The 21,856-nt window shown below is 40.2% G+C and overlaps 1 protein-coding gene and 1 long non-coding RNA gene across 6 annotated transcripts in view; one reads left to right on the forward strand and one right to left on the reverse strand.

Moving 5' to 3' along the window:
• znf385a (zinc finger protein 385A) overlaps positions 1-13,066 on the forward strand; it is a 68,283-nt gene extending 55,217 nt beyond the window's left edge. For all 5 annotated transcript variants that reach the window (XM_067592189.1, XM_067592190.1, XM_067592192.1 and 2 more), the window contains 4 exons: positions 4,233-4,592; positions 8,653-8,837; positions 9,165-9,257; positions 9,576-13,066. In XM_067592189.1, coding sequence (XP_067448290.1) covers positions 4,233-4,592; positions 8,653-8,837; positions 9,165-9,257; positions 9,576-9,824 — 887 coding nt within the window. In that variant the 3' untranslated portion in view covers positions 9,825-13,066. The remainder of the gene's footprint in view (positions 1-4,232; positions 4,593-8,652; positions 8,838-9,164; positions 9,258-9,575) is intronic.
• A 4,722-nt stretch (positions 13,067-17,788) lies between these two features.
• On the reverse strand, positions 17,789-21,605 carry LOC137185350 (uncharacterized). Its single transcript, XR_010928836.1, has 2 exons — positions 20,457-21,605; positions 17,789-20,354 (listed from the first exon to the last, which is right to left on the reverse strand). It is a non-coding gene; the product is annotated as an uncharacterized lncRNA (long non-coding RNA).
• Positions 21,606-21,856: the final 251 nt, after the last annotated feature.

The following is a 21,856-nucleotide window of genomic DNA, read 5'->3' on the forward strand; positions in this document are numbered from 1 at the left end:
TCTGAAACTAACAAAGACACACTGGTGTCTATACACATAAAGCATGCACACACTTATGCACACATACGCACACAATGTGGTCAGGCCCATATGAGCACACAGATGGACGAGGAGAAGGTTTCCCACAGTGCACATCCCTTATAACACAGAGCGGCAATTGTTGATGTTCAGTGATTTTTCCTGTGAATGGACTGTTTGTTGATGTGGGATTTTATGCAATTTCACAGGCTTCTGAGACATCCAAATACGATGAAGTTGTAGTACAGTCTAGCATCAGTATGATGACCTTCTCTTTTATATTGCATCATTTCTCATTAGCATATCAAATGCAGTCAGTAGTGATGGCCATAAACAGCACACATTAAGACCTTGCTATGGGCTAAAACAGTGAAAGGTCAGTTATAGCATTCTGTTTGGATACTGTTAGTTCCTTAACCTTCGGGCTATCAGAGCAGGTCACGGGTTTTAAAACCCTCAAAGGGTTTGTGGTCATCATTGCCCCAAAAGAGGAGGCCCTTGGCTTTGGGGGATTTGGCCTGGGGAGCTGAGGGTTTGGCTTGGCCTGCAGGCGATGGAGAGGCAGCTGTTTACTTGGAGAGAAACACTGCTCCTCCCCCTCTCCCTCCTTCCCCTCCTCTTTATCCCTCTGCTGTCTGACACTCCCACTCTAATGAAGGGCCCTTTTAAAACCACCATGATATTATAGCGCTCTTTAGTCCACACAAACACTCATAGGTGCACACACACCCAAGGTCAATTAAACAGATGACTTTCATGTGAGGGCTCGGGTTGCATGGCTGTGAGGTGACTATAGTATTGAGTTACACAGGCTTGGTATGCTCTTCATGCTCTTTCTAAATTTGATGTTGGTCTTGGAATTACATTTTCAGGGAATTGACCAGTTGTTGTTTTTTCTAATTGATGAAATTCATACCAGAAATATATATATAAAATATAAAATAAATAAAATATATTATATAAAATATAATTTGTATGTCTATGAGTGGTTGTGTGTGTGACTCAGAGTTCGGATGCAGGCCAAACTGGGGAAAAAAACACCCAACTGCATTATGAATGAGGCTTGGCTCTCGCAAAGCCAGCATTGGGTTTCGTAGCTCATCAATCATTAAGAATTGGGCAATGGGGGGTAGCAGGTGGAGTCATCCTACCTAACCCTTACCCCTGATCGCACACACCAACACACACTGAAACAGGCTCGCCTACAACCTAGCTGATCATACCCACACCTAGCCAATACCCCAATCCTATGATAATCCTCCTGGTATTGTGCTGGAACAGTGCATTGATGGCTTATAACTTACGATAATACAAACCTCTGTGATCTGTTTAACTTAAATTGCACAGCTTTCATTTTAAAAATGAATAAAACGTGTGCATCACTGCATAATGTTCCACCTACGCACAGGATTGATTACACCAATAAAGTTGTTTTGCTTTCAACTTTATATTTTCTGATGACAAAAAGCTTACTCATTGTTTGGTTCCCGACCCTTTGGGATCACTTACATTCTGTGAACAATGAGGTACATTTGTTTATATAGGCACTCTCCAATATACAGCCTTCCACACTAATTTGACAATCATATACTGTATTTTTTACATTTCCATGAAGCCATCACAGACTAGCTAGAATTTCACACATGAGGAATGAGGGTGAACTTTGACTCCTGAGGCAAACAACGGAAGTTCTTTTGGTCTGAATTTCCAATGAGTCTATATTATATCCCATGGCTTTATCAACAAAACCTCTCCCCATAGACTGCATATTATACATAGCTATAATTTCCTGAAGTGGATTAAGGCAACGCAGACACACCAGACTACAGTGTAAAGCATCTGGACTGAGTTATCTCCCTCTGCTGACCTCTCCCAGTGAATAATGCCTTCTTCTGTTCAGCTAAGAGGCCAGCTAGCAGGGAGGAAGGTCAGTTAACTGCCTTATCAATGTTTAATTAGACTTATAGCCTATCCCTAGTTTCTGGAGAATCAAGTAACTCTGACAGTCGGATTCTCGGGGCAAGCAGAGAAAAATATAGCAATTTGTCTCTACTACTCTGAAAGAATATCAAATCTAGAATGAATCTTTCATTGTGTTAATTTTAGTCAGTAAGTTTGACAAAAAGAAAGACGTTTCAGCACAGTGAGATTCGTGAGTTTTGGTTGCTGAAACAGAATTCCTGGGCCTTTAAAGGCCCTGAGGGATTGGCCTCAAGCTGAACTTGTTCTAAGGGGGATGAGTGTAGGAGGCATTCACTCTGGTATGAGGAGAAACAGTGACGGGATGTGATGGTTTGGTATGGCAGATCTCCAGGCCATCATGGATCATGAAATACTTTATTACCACTTGGCCAACCACCTCTCCTCTTCCCGACTTGATTCTAACTCAAACCACATGTTACAGACGCTGTAGATTCATGATTTGTCTCTCAGCGTTGTAATGAAGTCATGTGTATGTGCCTGTGTGGGCAAACTTCAACTATACTGGAGAAAACTGCTTTTGCTTCTCTATCATTCTGCCTTTCTGCACGTGCAGGTACAAGCTCTGCAATCAACTTAACCAGCTCAGTGAGCACTGTGGCAAAGTAGGCACATTCACACACACTCAAACCTCACAAACCTCTCTAGCACTTACCCTCACACAGCACTTTGATGCAGGCCCAGTTTATAGACTCATCAATGCCATATAGACTCAGAGAGAGAAATATTTTTTTTCCTCTTTTTAACAAAACATCTGTTTGACAAACGCTCTGTGCTGCCAGCAGCTGCAACTGGAAACTTCCAATATGGAAAGAGAGGGAGTTTTGATCTTGGAAAGCATTGGAATGGAAAGCACTCATGGCATCTTCATCAGAAATGATGTAATGGAGTGGCCAGGGCAGCTCTGTAGTTACCTTTTACATAATGCACAAATTATCATATAAGACTTACAGAGTGGGACAAAAAACATATTCTAACTTTTTTTCTAACTTTTTTTTTTTAAGCCTCCTGTGGGCAGATGCTGTAATTTAGCTACAAACACTAAAAACAGTACATCTGGTGCATGTGCATAATTGTATGTTGCAGTTCCAATGCTATTGTGATGTCTATGTCAAATAAGTAAACTTAACTAACTTAACATATATGTATATATCACAGACTCCATGGACTCATGTCGTGTGACAAAATGACAAACGTAGGAATCCTTAAAAGGAAACTGAGCAGTTAAAGTCAATATTTGTTTTCTTCCCAGAAATACCCCATATTATCCCTATAATACTATAATCTAGCAGGGCTTTTCCGTGCTCTGCCTTTGGCGCTACATCCTGTGGAGTTTGGAGACAGGCCTGATGGGTCCCTGCTGATGGGGTGGGGGGGAGGGGGAGTGAATACCCCACCCAAATTTAGGGGGTCTTTATTCAGCCAACACCCATTGCTTAGTGAATACCAAAGGCATGGCGTATGGAAGTTACTGACCAGAAACATATGTCTGTAGATGTATGTATAAACATGTTCCCTGATGAAAAAAACCCTCTACAGTCAAACACATGCAACAATAAGACGTTAGAACTGAAGGGGATTGGAGGGAGAAGTGAGCACAGACTGAGAGGAAGGACTCACTTAATGATATTTTCTTTGGACTGCAGGTCTTGCCTTGTGACAAGGCAAGTGCCATTTTCCTTGAACCCAGCCAAAAACAACAGGTGAACAGGTGTGTGGGAAAGAGTCAAAACATGCACAAGTTGAGGTGTCTGTTTCCTATTTCTTCTTTCGGAAACATTTCAATAATATGAGACCACATCAATGAAAGTTTGGCTCGAGCACTTCAAAAAGCCTGGAAACATATTAAACACGTGCCCATTCCTATACAGACAGGAGACATACATTTGCCTCCTCTGATCCACTTTATGTGTAACTTAAATTAAAGGGAACTGTTTTTAATCAGTTATGGCCTATAGGAAATGAAAAGTGCTTTATGTCGGTTTGTCTGATCTACTCACCATATTGTACCGTGCCCTCCACATTCAACTGGGAGTGGTTAGTGATGCGGTTTGACATAGCAGAGTTTTTTCACTTTGCTTCACCGCAATTTAAAGACTATGAAGTCAATAGTAAAACACTTTATTGTTTGAGTTATATACTTTTTGGACTACAAAATGAATTGTTTGATTTTTCTCCACTGCATTTGAAATTTATTGTACATCTTCTTTGTTTCTCTCTCTTTGTTTTTGTAGATGAAACACGGCCTCTGTCACAGTTAAATGGGCCCCTGCTGGCCCCGGGGCCGCTTCCCCCTCTGACCACCCCGCCTACCCCGCCTATGGACTCCCCCGTGCCCTCAGTGTGCCCCCTCCTGCCCACCCCCACTCCTCCCTTGGTCCCCCCTTCCTCCTCCTCCCCAGGCTGCAGCAGTGGCAGCGCCATCTCAGAGCAGCCTGGATCTCTACCCCCGGTTTCAGGAGCCGCCGGCCCTCCGGCCTCCAGCAGCCCGTCCAATCCAGAGACAGAGGAGGACAAGGCTAAGAAGTTGCTGTACTGCTCATTGTGCAAGGTGGCTGTCAATTCCTTGTCACAACTGGAGGCTCACAACAAAGGTGAGTTAATCTGTGAGGTCTGATTTGTTGACATTGCTGCACTTTCCAGAAATTGCTACCAGTCGTACCATGTGGCAGTGCCTAGGACGTCATTCCAATTGGATTTTGCTGTTGATGAAGGTTGAGTTGATCCTTTATCTGTTCAACAATAGTTTGACTCTTCTCTGTCTAAACCACAAACCACACCGCTGTCATTGTTGGTAGAAACATTAAATTTATCACATCCTGTGTGCCAGAGGGATTTAGCCAAAAAAGACCCACCTTCTAAAGTACTGACTGTAAGATGTTGTGATAGCTTCCTGGGATTTTATGATTACTCTAGAAGTGTGAAATCAAGAATCAAGCTGGGTTTAGTGAGCAAAGAGAAAATCAAAAATGGTCGGGTTAATAGGAGAAATTCAATGAAAACATATGTTTTATTTCACAGCTTTGACAATTTAGCATCACTGCTTTGAACTGACAGAAATAAAATATTTACTTCATAAAGAATGTCTGCTGTTTTTATAATTTATTGTGCAATAAGAGTTTCCATTACATTCTCTCTTTTAAGACATTTAAAAGTCAACATTTTATATACATTATGGTGACACATTTAAATATGTCAAATATGTTTTACAATTTACACTTTAAATTTAAAAAAAAATACACAAATAACTAATACTTGCTGGTAATCATGTGCACCAGGAATTACTGCAATAACATATTTTAAAACAAATTCAAAACCTTTAAAGGTGCAGTGTGAAGGATTTAGTGGCATCTAGTGGTGAGGTTGCAGACTACCAACTGAATCCTCCCCCTCCAACCTCCACCCCTGAACCCATTGAACTGTGTTGAATCATGTGTGTTAATAACAAAACTGACATTCTTTATTTTACTTTGGGTACCTCAAAGTTGTTCACACAGAAAAACAGTATACCACATACAAAAACCCATTCTCACCCTGAGGAGCTCCTGTCTCAATTCATGAGTCTGATAAAGAAATATATATATATGTAAAACCTGGGTCACCCTCAACCTGAGCGTACTGACAGGAACACTGATCAGCAGATAACTGATCTGTTTGACACTGACAGGAACGACCTCTGTAACCGAGAACTGATCTCCTGCTCTGTCAAGGTGCCTCACCTGTGTGTGCCTGTTCTCTCCCACTGGCAACACACTCACTCTACGTCCCACTTCTTCTTCACTCACACAAGACATAATTATTTAAAAGACAGCTCTCTCTCACTCAAAGATTCATGATTTGTCTTGCCATTTGCAGCACACAGCATAAAAACCATTCCCCATAGCCTGAAGCCTTCCCCTTGAAAAAGTTGCAGAGGAGGATGGTTAAGGCACGTAACCACTGCATGCAGGATTTAAGCGCAGAAATAAAAGAAAAATAGGCTGTTATGTGGGTGAGCTCACCACAATACTACCCTCAACATTCTGTCAGACAGCTTTCACACATGACGACACTTTATCAGGGCTCCAAATGCCCCTGAGGTGCTCACTGCCTGCTTTAATCCTTTATGCCCTACCAACTTAACTGTCCCTGTGACCTTATTTCCCTTTGAGAACAGTTTGTATCTGCTTTATTCTGGCCATTTGAGCCCCCGAGGTACATAGACTCTCCTACATGTACTGTACATAAAGAGAACCTAGCACAGAGACCTTTATTGACAGACAGAGACACAACACACAGCAAGGAACTGACTTCAAATTAGTGTAACTGTATCCCACTTGCCTTGAGTAATGTTGGCCAACGAACGCCTCTTAATTTGGATAAAGTATTAATCAATAAAAGTGCAATCACTGCCACTATTATGGTTGGATTCACCACTGGCAGACTTTCAGAAATCATGCTTTAATGTTCTCTGATTATTTATTTATAGTTTATCATTCTAAAACTATACAACAATAAATCAGTCTACAAGCATATCAACTATGTACAGTACATGCACATGTTAGTATAAAAATAGATCAAACACACACACACACACACACACACACACACACACACACCGTATATTATAACTAATAAACATGGTCCATGACACATGGTCACAGCCTGCTGTCAGCTAGTTGGCTCCAAAGTTCAACCCCCAAATGACTAACAGTTGAAACAGTTGAAACTCTACGAGGGAAATGATCTGGAAGCAATCACCCTACTCATTCTCAGAAACAAAACTGTGCATGTTAGCAGGATTCAAAAATAAACACATATGCCATGCAGACACCAAAACATGAACAGTGTGCGTGGCAAAGAATAGACAGCAGATAAAAAAAGGAAAACAAGAGAAGAATGAATGTAATGTTATTTCAACATTTATGTAACAGCTTCCTGTCAAACCCATTGTCTATTTTTGTGTTTTTTGAAATGTGCCTTGTCTGCTTGTGTGTTGGTTTATACTATGAGTCAACCTTACAAAGAAAAAAAATCCACTGGGCCATCCATTGTCAGACCAAAATAGAAGAAAGGCAAAAAATAAATAAATAAAAAAAACACCCCAGGAGCACATTTTTGGCCACGAGCGAAATCAGTCATTCCAGCCTCTCTCTCCCCAGTGGAGGCAACAGCATCCATGTTCCCAAACACCCACCCCACCCTCACCATTTCTCTCTCTTCTTTAAAGGGATTTTAGAGAGTTACTCAAACTCAAAGTCAGAGCCAATGACAGTAGGATGCTTCACTTCGAGTGTGGACAGCCACAACGGTATGGGGGTGGGGGATGGGGGAGAAAGGGTAAGGGAGGGCGATGGGGGGTAATGACTAAAAATTTCCAGCCAAGAACAAAATGTGTGATTATTTAATGATAAATTATTCTGACACACTCTTTGGACCTCTTTAAACGTAAAGTAATATGCAAGAGCACCTCCCAGTATGTGGCCTCCTTTGCAAATTGAGCCACGTGGTGTTGGATTTGTCCAAATTAAGAAAATACTGTACATAGAAATACTGCATATAAAAATATGAACATGAATCCCCAGAGTTAAGAATCTCTGTTAAATCCTTTTTTAGCAGGTGGACATCTTTTATAGATAACATCTGACACAATCTTTTTTGAACAGCTGAATATTTCAGTTTTTATTCTTGCTGGATTCATCTCTGGAGACTCAAGCCATTAACTGTGTCATACTTGGTACTGCGCTGGGTCCAGGAAATACATCTGTTATGTGTGTAATTTTTTTATACAAAGGTTACTAGAAATTCTCTTGTGTTACACACCAACCTAATGAAACAGGTCACTATTTTAATGCCTCACCACCTCACTCAACAGAAACGGTGGCCATATTTTGTGGTATACATTATGAACCTCATTCAGTATCAGATCTTAAAAATATTTGTTACAATTTTGACTAAACACTGAGCTGTACTAATTCATCACATTCATATTTTGTGAAACAGTAAAAAGTACAGGTATCATACTCTCATAGCACAGCAAATGTCTGACTTCAGAATCCATCTTTAGACCAGACAAAACCTGCTTCACATAACAACATGCTCTTAAATTCCCAAACTTTGACATTTAGAGTCAAAATTATTGATCTTGACAATGAGGGTTCAGTGGTCCAACACTGTCACTATTACTGGCACATGAGGTCATATAATTTATCACAGTGCATACTATATGATCTTATATTGCCCTTACATTAAACATTATCAATCACTTACTGTAATGTTAATGTTAGAGAGGGCTTTGAGTTCATCTTCCAGATCACCAGATGCACAGCTGTCTGACTGCAGCCCCCTAGTGGTAACAACACAGCACTACAACTTCACACAGCATTGTGCATTGTGTATATTCTGTATGTGGTCATTTATTGGAGAATGAAGCCACTGGTTCATATTCCTTTCTTTCATGCCCTGATATTTGTCACTGTCACTGTCTCCATCAGTGCTTTGAGCCACAGAGAAATGCTGTCCAGACTCATTTCAGTTAAGACAGGTGGAAGCAGCTTGACTCATATGTTATAAATAGTGATTCATCTCCACTGTATTTCTATTCTATTAGCCTCTAAATATGTAATTTCATCATGGTTAATGGCTTGTGTTTTTGCTTGTGTGTGTCTGCTGCAGGTACCAAACACAAAACTATCTTGGAGGCACGGAGTGGGCTGGGCCCCATCAAGGCATATCCTCGCCTGGGACCCAAGCCCAGTGGAGAGCAGGGAGGGGGGCCAGTGGACCCTAACACTCAGGAACGAACCTTCCACTGTGAGATCTGCAATGTGCGGGTCAACTCTGAACTGCAACTCAAACAGGTAGGAGGAAGTTATGTATGTTTTTTTTAAATATAAAAATATTACCACTTTACACACAATGTAACTGGTTCTTTGGAAGAAAAAATCTTAACATTGCTCAATGCTTGCAAAAACAAGCATTTTGTGAGAGCAACTGCCATTTCTTCCAACAATAATTGCTTAATTATGGAATAAATCCTTTTCATTACCTCACATTTAAAATCAAAACCAATGGTCCTGAGTTTCATGTTTTTTGGTTTTGTTCATGCTATTTTGTTTATAGTGTCCATGGTTAGTGTTTTGACTGGTTGACCTAAAGTGGGAATAATTTGTGTTCCTTTCTATCAGCACATATCAAGTCGAAGGCATCGGGACGGCATGGCGGGCAAGCCAAATCCCCTCCTCAGCCGACACAAGAAGCACAGGGGAGCTGATCTGACGGTAACCTTTCAAGTTTCACAGATGAACTCTGACTCCTCCTGTGACACAGTCAGCAAACCTGAGATCCACAGATCAGATAGACAGTGTTAATCTAGAGCATGAGGTCTGCAAGGCCTTGCAGTGATTATTAAGCAGTGATAACTGCTTATTAAGTCAGTTGAATTGAAAACCTCTGCATTATGACAGCTCAAATAGGGTCTGGAGGGGAAGGTCTATATCTGTTTTCTCATCCATGTGTTGACCTTCTGGAACTAATCATTTTATCCCCCTCTCTCTCTCTCGTCTTGTGTCTCCTTGTGCACCCCCTTCTGTTTTTAGTCTTCTTTGACCTTCTCAAAGGATCTCACCAAAGCTTTGGGTGCAGGGCTGTTGCCCAACCCCTTGGCTGTTGCTGCAGCAATGGCCGCTGCAGCCTCCTCGAACCAGCTGGCTCTCCGTGCAGCAGCTCCTGCACCCCATCCGCACCATCACCTATTGCAAGGCCCGCCTCTCAGCCACGCCATCCTGAGACCCGCTCCCGGGCCCATCCGCACCACCCATGGGCCAATTCTCTTCTCCCCTTACTGACACATCCCCCTCTGACTTCGGCCAGTCAGGAGCAGCCACTCCAAAAGCACACTGTGAAGATACAAACATGATCAACAAACTGCAATTGATAGGGGAAAAAATCCAACCATTTAAATACATAACTGAGAGAAAAGCAAGGGAAAGGAGCAATGGAGAGGAGTAGAATTATATGTCTCTCTTTTTTTCCCTTTACCTGAAACTCTCCCTCCATTTCAAAGACTTCTGAGTGACCCACAGATGGAATGAGCAGAGGAGAGATACTCATTATGCATTGAACTCCCTTGTGCATCTCTTACCTCCCCTGGTCCCTCTCCCTTGCACTGTGGCCCTGTCATGGTCGCCTCAATAGTTACAGAAGAGACACATGCAGACCTTTCTAGAAACATTAAACCACATGTAGTGTTACATAATTATTCTGGGCCAGGTTGGTTTTCTCCTGTCATCATGGCTCAACGTGTTCTTCTCATCCTATGCACCTCAAAAACCAAGACAATAATGTTATGTCAGTAGGGTAGCTGCTTCCATCGGTCTTTGCTGTATGCACCACATGTAGCTGTGGTAGCCTCCACGGTACTGTACATGTCCTCCTCTGCGCCGGAGGCCAGCAACTCTTCAGTTTGTGACACTAGGTCCTCGCTAGATACAACATGACTTGTGCTGACAGGCAGGTGATAGCCCCATCTGAACTTGTCGGACGGTTGGGGGTTGAGAGAGCAGAAAAGTGACTGTGGGGGATTGCACTCCCCTGCCATTTCCTGAGAGGGTGAGGTGAGAGGAGGGCTGGCACGGGTCAGTGGATGGATTGACCCCAGGCAGCATGCAGACACACACAGGCCTGAACGATTCTGTGTTTTAAAATAGATTGTACCAACAAAAATTGCCACAGGGCACATCTGCCAACCTCCATAACAGTCAGAGCAGAGCCTCACCGAAAGGGAGAGAGGATGGGAGAAACAGCAAAAATCACACATTGGTACATACTGTACTCCTGTATTTAATAAACGATCACAATCTGTAGCTTAGTATGCCTTTGATGGCAAGAATTTGCGCTGCTACTTATAGCAACAGGAAATATTTTGTAAAGGAGAGAGCATAGTTCACAAGCATCTGGGGAGAGTTCACATCCAGCAATTAGAAAGAAGATTAGCAACATCCTCACATCTCCCTGGTCCCTGTCAGGCTGATTCACAGTGTAGGTGGGGAGGTATGACTTAGGTGAAGACCCTGTGTACTGATGTATTTATGTCATTTCTGCATGCAGCCTCGCAAAAGGGTCCTGCGGGGTCAGGCTTCTGCATCACTGGGTTGACCTCGTCCATTCTCACCTCCCCCATCTCCAAAGGTTCACATGAGTCTATAGCAGAGGGCACATCGACACTGGCAACCATAATGCTGGAAAGAATTATGCTGAAAGGGAACAAATTATAGAGAGGAAGATGTAAGCCAAATACATTTGTGGAGAGATGATCTTGAGCCGGAGTGACAACTGAGCCAGAGGTCCATTGAAGCTGCCCGGAGCGTGAGCCGAGACGTCCAGTCCAAGGCAACTATCTATTGATACTTCCTGTCTTACAACTGAAAGCCATGAAACGCACCATGATTTGTTTTCTTTTACAAAGACTGGTGAGCACTTTGTTTTGTTTGTTTTGGACTGTTGTTTCAAGTTTATATCATACATGAAAAAAGAGCAAAATAGAAAACACAATAAAAAATATTTTTGTAGGTAGGAAATGTTCATAACTGCACCCATGGGAGGGAAAAGAAGGAGGCGGTGGAATTATTGGAGCGTGGGTTATATAAGTGTTGACCCAGACAAACTGACATACAGACAGATCAACTGACTCAGCGGGGAGCCACAAAAGCTAGCTATAAGCAGTAACAGACCTATCTTGCTCAACGGCTTGAAACTATCACCCTTTTCTGAACGAGATGTACACTGTGCCCTTTCATTGAGAAGCAATGAGCTCTAATGTCTTACCTTTGTCTGAATATTGCAATGCAATGAGCAATTTTTATCAGAGTGACTTGTTATCATTGTGACATGTTGTGACATATTGTCTGGAGTTGTGTGTAAACCGGGAGCACGCCAGCTGACAGACTTTTCTGTTCTTCCGTGAGGAGTACAAGCCCTCAAAGGGATTGCGAGAGGGACAAAGAGAGACAGAGGTGTAGCTGGGCTTAGGGACCGACCCTTCATATTAAAGGGCCTTTTTACTATGGTAATCTCTGCTTGGGGAACAGGGTACAGCGCCAGGTATCAAGGGATTAAAGCTAGATTTGTTCAACAGGCTTATTTTTTAGTTGGACTTGAGTTGCATTATTTTTCTTTTCTGTGCGTGAGAAATGTGTTAAAGTGAAAATCCTGAGGAACATTATCAATGCCATTACTTAAAGAAGAAGCTGGCTTGGTGTCAGCTTCCACCGTTGTGCTCTTTTTTTTTGTTGTTGTTGCTGAACGAAATCTTCTTTGCTGAGTTTGTTTTGTGAGTGAGATACTATTCCAGGATCCGTGCTCTCCTTCCTGTTGGTGTGTGTACCATATGTATTCTAGTGTGTGTTGGGACCTGCTCTCTCCCCACTTCCCACCAATCAGAGACAGAGGCAACCTGGAGCTATAAAGTGGCCTAACACAATACTGGAGGCAAAAAACCTGCACATTTGGTTTGGGTTGGGGGATTGAACAATCATCTGATTCAGAGACTTGATCAATGACCCAATCTAATCAAAGTACTGCAATCTTGTCCCTGGTAGGTCAGTCAAGTAGCAACACTACAGATATGTTCATATTGTCCTTGATATGTTCATACTGTGGTAAGTCCCACTGATTCATCCTCATTATTCACATATGGGAAATAAATGTTAGATTCCTATTTTCTGGGCAGGTATTTCATGTTAGCTGTGTTTAGGCTACTAGCCTTAGCCTTATTCTGCCCTCAGTCTCTCCCAGAGCAGAGAGAGAGAGATGGAGAGGCTATGGTGTAATTTTGTCTTGCCAATAAAGTTATTTTTGAATTTCATTGTCAGAGGGACAAAGAGTTTGTATGGCGAATTGTAGCAATACCTGACTCATTCTGGCTACTCTTGTTTATTGCAATAAGAAAATTAAACAATAAATGTGTATGTGAGTAAAACATTATAAATGTAATTTAAATGAAAAAGAAACTTTATGGTAAATACTATTGGTATCAAGAGAAACCATGGTGGAAAAAAGTAAATGTCAATAAATCATTAAATGAAACAAATGTCTGCAGAGTTTCTATGAATCAATAATTGTGTGATTCAGCACCTTCAATCAAAAGTCATAACACATCAAGTAAAACCACAAAAGATATCTCATACAGTATCTCAAATACATACAAATGTAATATCTCTCAGTGCATCACAGTCTCAGGGCATATGCACACTACTAACAAATTATGGTTCAAGAGAAAATCCACCCTAAAACAGATTTTCAGCATGTTAGTTTGAATATTTTGAACAGTAAAGCTGATAGCAACAAACTGCTAAAAAAAAAATCATTATGTGAGAATTTCTGCCTTCAGTTCATTGACATTGACTGAATTAGTTATGAACTCATAGATTTGGTTTTCAGATATTAAATCAAAAATTGTTTTACTGTAAATTGAGGACTATAAGCTGTGAGTCACAATATGCTCTTCCCAGTAAAAAAAACCCCAAAAAACATGACAGCTGTCATAAATTAGGAGGTGCTCTATTATTAGCTGTCCATGGAGAAGCTCCAGAATTTGTCTCAAGATGACATCATTGCTACAATCTAGTCTCTGTGCTGTTCAAACAAGGGAGATACTTGATCATATATGTTCAAGATCCTTTAAGGTTTTCCAAAGATGCTCAACTTACCTCAGTGCAGTGTCAATACTGAAGAACTAAAGAAACCTGAGGAGTTGCAAGATGATGAATAGGACAAGAAAGAACAAAATATTGTTCTGCTACTCAAATTATGATTATTTTTTTCTGACTTTTTGCTCATTTTTGAAATACTGGAAAGTTTTATTTTAGTTCACAGATTGAGAGACTGGACATGTGAAGAGGGTGGCAAGCAGACAATGCCACATTTTAAAGGGTCACATTTTAGGTAAAATATCATTTATTTCACACTCTTTGACATTATAACTATTTGTTTATTCTAAATGGAAATATTATTTCATACACACCAAACCTTTAATCTTTTAATCTGACATATTTATGGAAACCTTGGGATCTTTATTAAAATATAAAACACATTTCTATGAGTTTGAACAATTGAGCATTTGTTCAATTTGAGCATTAGACCATGATTTGTAATGGGTCCAGCAAAAAACATGAACAACACAGTTATACATCTCAGCTGCTATGAGACACTGCTGAATCTCCTTTGTGGGCAGCAGATGCAGCTAGCAGGAGGAGTAGCTGACTGGGGCTGCATTGTACTGTCTGATGAAGAGCACCATTGTATGGTGTTGCTGATTTCCCGTAATAGGCAGCCCTCATGTTGTTCCCTGGGGATTTTTTTCAAACATTCCTAAACAGAGCATTTCATCCTGAAACAATACACGGTTTAGCCACTAGATGGTCCTGCTGCCATGACGGTGTAGCAGGTCCGCATGAAACAATGCAGCATGATAACTGAAAAGAGCTATTCTTTCTGCAAAGTATCAGCAGTCAAAATTATTCACACATCATGCTTGTGTAACACTGCAGTGCTGTGGATGCAATGATGAAGACTGAGGACATTCAGTACTGATACATACAGTATGCATAAACACCTATTGTTCTGAATATAAAATGTATATTTTACAACTGCCCCTCCAGCTCTGTGATCTCACATAAAAGTACAACACATGGCCATGTGGCAGAGAAAAGGCCACAAGCAGACTGACCAGATGGTTTCTATGCAATACTTTCTTTATTGCTATGGTCATCAAAGACATTGTAAAACAAAATGACCCAAAGGATTCTCCAGCATCTTTAAAAATTAACTGAAAGATAGATCGTTAAATGTTATGTTAATCTGACGAGCTGCAGTCTCTGCTGAGATATGGACTCAGAGGCATTTTTGCATTTTTACTCAGTTGCTTGTAAATTTGGGAGCATGATCATGGTGTTAAATTGTAATTTTATTTATGCAGAGAGAGAATTTCATTGTATACACATTGTTGTTTAGGCATAATACTTTCAATTGATCATTTAAAGTATGAAAAATATTTGTTTAAGTCAATTAACATAATTATGTAATATCTCAGACCTTTTTTATTTAGTTTTTATTGTAAATCTGTTTATTATTTTTTTCAAGACCTGAACTGCACAAGAATTCCAGTGTGTATGCACCTTGTGCCTGTGCAAATGGCAATAAAGTCTCTCTAATCTTGAATAATTAAATTCACTGTTGAATGTGTGATACCTCTACCAGGACATTTTATTTTGCCAATAATTAGTTTAGTTTTATTAGAAGAAGAAGACAGAAAGAGCACTAACACTGTTTGTTCCTCTTTTTTAAATTCTATTTTTCCATTTGTAGATATCACAATTCCTGAAAGCAGAGAACTAATAGCATGGTCCTAGTTTTGTACCAGACAGCTGTAAAAGGCCGACCCAGCATCTCTTTTCTTGAGAGCTTCATGCATTGAGATGTGGCAGTAACCCAGAGAGATGGTCAGACAGGATCTTCAAATGGAATTTGAAGAGGTAGAGATATGTACCTGCTCTTTTCTCTAAATGGAAGTCTGCACCAGAGAAGAAAGGGCATGTTTCTTTGGACTCCCTCTCTTTCTTCCTCACTGGCTCTTCTTTTTCTGCTGGATAAGATAAGATAAGCTTCCAACAACTGTTTGCTGAGTGGATCCAGACAAACAAATTAAGTTCTGAGCTACAAGAGAAAAAAAGAGAGATTAAACAAACCAGATCAATTTTGTGCATGATGAAAATGTTATGATGGCATGTTATATACACATTTCCAATCTAATTTAGATAACACAGTCTTTTCAGAATGGAATTAGCTCAGCAACAGTAGTGGAGCGAGTGGGGGTGGGGTGGGGGTCCCTTTGTCACTCTCCAAGTACAAAGGGGCCATTTGTGTGTCTTGATTGCAGCAAAAAATAAAAAGTCAGATTTTGTGTCGTATTTACAAAACACTACCAGCCAACAGTGCAAATGCGGAACGCAATTTCAGCTGCTTTAAGTTATTTAAAAATTATCTCTGGGCCAGACTATCAAACCTCACCTTACTATCCATAGAGAGGGATATTGTCATTGATAAGAACAAGGTGGCTGAAAGGTTTGCAAGGATAAAGGGAGGATGGTGCTATAAGGTCAGGTCAAATTACTGCATGATATATAGTTCGGGAATACGTTCAAGTTTGGCGTGTTCAAACATGTTGGTCATTGGACATTTCATGTAGGCTACAATGGAAACCATGTCATTTTTGCTGGATTGGATTCAAACTGACAGCCGCTGGATGAAAACATCATTGGTAAGTTGTTTCATATTCATAATTTGTGATGACATAGGCTTGTCATATATGGCCTTTTTCAAAAATAGCAATATTTGTTGCAGCTTGTGTTGTAAACTGTCGTGTTTGCTTGGTTACTGTATTAATGGCAGGCCATACGTTGCTTGCACATCTGTAGTTTGCTGTCGTTTGTGGGTTAATCATGTGTGGCTTGACTGTGTAGGCTATATGGCTGTGTGGCTGTACGGGCATCCAACATCACTGAATGTCAAACTGTGTATTCATTTGCCTCCAATTTTTGGTTGCCTGCCCTTTTAGTTTAGTCTGACTTACTTTTTTTATCCTTTATCTGACTGAGATTTGAGCAAATTATTGGTAAAATCCATGGCGGCGACCATGGTTCTGAAATAGCTTATCAGCAGTTGTGCCGCTTAAATATCAGTAAGTCACCGTTTAAAGTGCAACTTCACCCCCAGTTCTGAGGTCGAGGATTCCCCCCCAAGCATCCCCTGAGGAGGACATTAGTGTGGTGGAGGACCATGGTGGTCCCCAAGCCATTTTAATTTGAGCCGTTGGCTCCAGCCCCAGTAATGCCTGAAGCTGGAGCTCTCAGAGCCGAGGCAATGCAAGTGCAAGAGAGGATGTGGGCAGTCTCTTGAGTGGTAATACGATGTTAGGTATCAGGCTAATGTTAGCAAACTTTCAAATAAGTTGTGAAGCTACGTAATTACAACAAAACACTGCATCCATCCCTAACAAAAAATGGCCTTTATGACCCAACAGGTATTCTTGCAGGCATTTCAGTAGACTGTCTCCCTTAAAGAATGTGTGTTGTAGGGAGGTGCCAAAGGCAACGCTTTGCTATTGGAATAAGACCAAGCACGTCATGCTCTGGATGTAGAAGATACTGTAAAGATACAAAGTTTGTCTATAAACACACTTTCCCCAGTCTGATTATGATCGTTTTTATTTTAGGGTTACTATCTCTTTTCATTTTTTTAATACTTTTTTTATTTTATTGTCATCATGGCATGTCATACATCTTACCCATGTTATATAGCCTATATAGTGATGACAACATTTTTTTTATGACATACATAAATAATGTAGGTAGGTGTGTCATCCAGTGATACATCATACAGTAAATTATACAATAAAAAGACAATAAATAAATGGATAATGACAAAATTTACAGTACAGATTTAAATTATACAATGTTATAGTGATTCTCAATTCATAGATAAACATCTTTGATCCTACTTCATATTCCATAAATCCATAGTTTATTCTCCTATCAAAATTTCCCCCCTTCTTAAAGGAGGAAGACGAAAAAAAAATCCAAAATAAAACAAACAGCTACAGAAAGCTGAGACAAAGATAAAGACAAAAACAAAACAAAATGAAAGAGAAAAAAAAATATAAGTCCTTACTCAAAGTAAGGTACATGTAGTGCTCCCCTAGGTGACTAACAGCCCTAAAATGTTTAAGTCACAATCCAGTAGCTTCAATTCACTGTTTGTTTACCATATTATAGTAACTTGACCACTTGGACCATCTTTTTTTAAATAGCTTCAAGTTCCCCCTGATTTTATAAGTTAAATATTCCATCTGATATAATTGTTGAACCGTGTCTCTCCATTTGTCAATCAGAGGACATGTTTTTTGGAGCCAGTTTCTTGTTATCTGTTTCAGTACTGTTATATGCAGTATCCTTAACATATTTATCATTTTCATTTCATATTTTGTCTACTGTTTCGCCTAACAGCACAGTCTGTGTTCAAATGAACAACACTATTTAAGATAGTATTGATTTCTTTCTGTATATTGTTCCAAGACACTTGTAATAATGGTTAAAACCAAAAGATATGACTGAAGTTGGAATAAGATTCACCACAATCCCTCCAGCAGTTTGGTAATATTTTACAATTGTGTTTAGCTTGTTGTACTGGTGTTAAAAAGTAAGTGACTGTATTTTCCGTGCTTACTCTCTCCAAGTGTCCTCAGATATGTGTGTGTTAAGTTCTTCTTCCCATTTTAGTTTTGCTCTTGTGTCTTGTTGCTTTTGGCTATTTTCTAAAATAATGTAAACTGCTGAGATTTGATGTGACACTCTGACATTGCCATAGTTCTTTACCAAAAATTGCACAAGTGGGTGAAAATCACTGCTGGTCTTCCTTCCTATTTTACTATTTTGGATATAACTTCTCACTCGTAAATATCAGAGGAAGTGGGAATGTGGTAAATGGTAATGTTGCCTTAAGGATTCGAATGACATTGTTCCGTTTTCATTTAGACAATGTCCAAATATAGTCGATCCATTTTGTGCCCATGTATTAAAAGCTGTATATTGTGTGTTAGGGGTAAAGTCAGGATCTTCCTTTATCTCTGTCAGTACAATTAGGTCATCCCTCAATTCCCAGTTTTTCTTCATGCTACCCCAAGTCTCCAAAGTATTTCTTAATAGAGTACTGTAAGCTACTTGTGCCCTTCATTGACTCTTTTTACAGAAATGTATTGTTTTTATTAAAACACGACACATGACACATGACCTATTGACCTCCACCTTGCTTCAGAGTTATCATTTAACCAGGTATGTATTGGTTGCATTTGGGCTGCATAACAATAGTGCTTTAGACTGGGGAGAGCAAGTCCCCCTTTCTCTTAAGCCATTTTAAGTGTCTTCATTGTAACTCTTGGTCCTTGGTTTTGTCCCATACAAAGTTGCTTATCATTTTGTCCCAGTTTTTGAAAGCACTTACACTTATATACAAGGGTATTGTCTGAAATAGAAACAAAAAACAGGGGAGTAGATTCATTCTGATTGCATCTACTCTTCCACCTAGTGATAGGGAAACAGTTCTCGGCCAAGTCAAATCTTTCCTCCTTTGGGTTTCCAAAAAGTTATAGTTCAATTGGTATAATAACTTGATATTCTTTGGTAACGCAGTTCCCAGATATTTAACTCTATCTTTGTCCTATCTCAATAAATATTCCTTTTTCAGTCCTCTGCAGACAGGGGCACCTAAAACCATTGCCTCACACTTCCGCATGTTTAGCTTGTACCCTGATACTGAACCGTAGTTATTAATAATTTGCTTGAGTGCTAGTAATGATTTTTTTTGAGTTTGGACCACATAATCTGCATATAAAGCCATTTTTATGATATTCCTCTGCAATTCTCACACCTTCAGTTTCACTGGTCGCTCTGATATATGTTGCCAGAGGTTCAATACAGATCGCAAAAATTAAAGGCGAGAGTGGGTCCCCTTGTCTTGTTCTCCATTTTAATTCAAAGCTATCTGATGGGATTCCGTTTGCCCTGACCTGCGCTCTTGATGTTTTATGCATTGCTTAAAGCCATTTGATTAAAACCATCTCTTTTCAGTAGGTAGCTAGTTTACTTACCTACCCTACAACAACAGTAATGTTCATACGTAAGCTCAACCATATATTTTCTAAGTTGCTGAATCATATCTACATACCTATAATGAGAATGACAACACCAACATCTTGAGCTTCCTACATACATGGGGGCCTGTCAATTATTCACACCAGGTAATATATTATAACTAAATCATTTCTCCTGGGAGGGGTGGGCGGCAGTGGCTCTTAATCCTCATGTGCTGCAAGCTGTCTATGACATATCTGCAGCTCTTTGGGAAAATGCAAGCCCCAGTCTTGAACAGGTCAGTTGCAGGAATAAAGAATGAACAGGATGTTTTGTATTAACCTCAGGAATTATCTGTCACCTTTTGTCAGATATATGCCATATATACCAATACCTCTCCTTCAGTTGTTACAGACAACCGGCTCGCTGTTGGTGCTGGGGATACCTGGGTCACCATGTCCAGGTGGTTATACCCTTCTGTGCAGTTACCTGGATTACAGAAGAGTTCCCTGAGGATAGAGACTATTGGTTAACGTAACCTTAGTGTCTTGTGTTGGGATGCTGTATCTTCATAATCCTCTTAAGAGATACTGGTGTCACTAGGTTCCTCACTGATGATCCTCTTGTCCTTCACTGGAATTGCTCCTGTCTTCACTGGCGTCATCACTGTAGTTGGGATTCTTCACCCGGTTTCTGGTGTGTGAAAGACAAGAAATGGCAACAAGTTCTTGAATCCTGTGTCTTGAAAGAATTTCTGAGTATGTTGTAGTAAATGGCAACAAGATGAAGTGTTACCTCAAGCTTTGCATTGGAATGCTGATTCCTCTGTCATCATCACTCGGGTAGTCAGCGTTGGCCTGCTTCACCATTGTCACTGTTATGGTTGCTGTCTTCTAAAGAACAGAGAAGCAATAAAACTGCATTAGTGTAATGTTTCTGACTATAGAGTAAAAACATTTGTGAGAAATCATGAAAATATCCAAAATAAACATTTTTGACATAAAAAAAACACTTAGCTTCAGCAGCAACAGAACACAAGGAGGATCAGTTAAGTCCAGGTTTTTCTGTCAATGATTCAGTCCTGTTTATGTGGACAGTAAATAATAACCAGTAACAACAGAAGAGGAAAAAAGTAGATATATTTTGGATTAATATTAAACAGACAAGTATAGGCTTACACATTAAAATTCTCAATGTTGGAGAGTGTGTTTGGAGGATATTAAAAGGTAATTACAAGCCACTGACATTTTGCTGCTTACAGAAAAGGAAACTGGAAGGCTGGGCCATGTTACTGAAGAGGGAACCATCACTAGGGGGGGCTGAAACCTCTGCTTAGCAGTGAAAAATCAAAGCACACATAAAATAAAACTCACTTATAAACCTCTCACATTGGAGAGGAAACAAAACTATGGTGTCACGGCCGCAACAAAAGAAACATTTGGCTCAACTTTGTGACCAAAACAATGATGGTCTGGAGGCCTGGTCAAACAGAACAAAAAGATGGGGAAAGTCTGGGTGAACCACACAATGGGCCATTGGACCCAGAGTTTCCCTACCTAAACTATCAAAAGAGTGTATAACTAAACTAAGAAATAAAGCTGTGAAAACTGGACTACCAGACCTCCATCCTCAAAAGAGATAAACACAAAAATAAGGAGCAAAACAAATAAAACACTAAGATGATAAGAAGGCTGCTTCATTATTCAGAGAGAGAAATCCTTCTCCTCCAACCTCCCTTAAATATGAGACAGGGCCACCCACTAATCACCCAATCAGGGGCACCTGAGAGAGAGAGAAGAGAAGAGAAGGAGAAGAACACAAGAAGCGGGGAGAGCATAACAATGGGCAAAAAGAATGTATTCTAAATAAGGCTAATCCAAAACCACTCTTGTAGGAGTTACTTAAGTGTTGAAGGATGCTAATTTGAGCTTTCTATGCTGTGATTATTTATGAATCATGGGTGCTGACATGTTATACTCACATTTATTAATGACCTCAAGTCAAAAATATCCTAAGAATCATGACTTTTATATAAATCCTACATTCATACCTGCCCAACATCCCCAAGAAGGCGAAGGCCACATTTTTCGGGGCAAACTTTAGGATGAAGCTGTGGAATGCTTCAATGGACTGGTATGTGCAGCTAATTTTCTCCATGTCTTAAACCAACCTTGAAGCCAGGAGTAATAGATCCA

Source organism: Thunnus thynnus, chromosome 6 (genome assembly GCF_963924715.1).
Source record: "Thunnus thynnus chromosome 6, fThuThy2.1, whole genome shotgun sequence".
Lineage (NCBI taxonomy): Eukaryota > Metazoa > Chordata > Actinopteri > Scombriformes > Scombridae > Thunnus > Thunnus thynnus.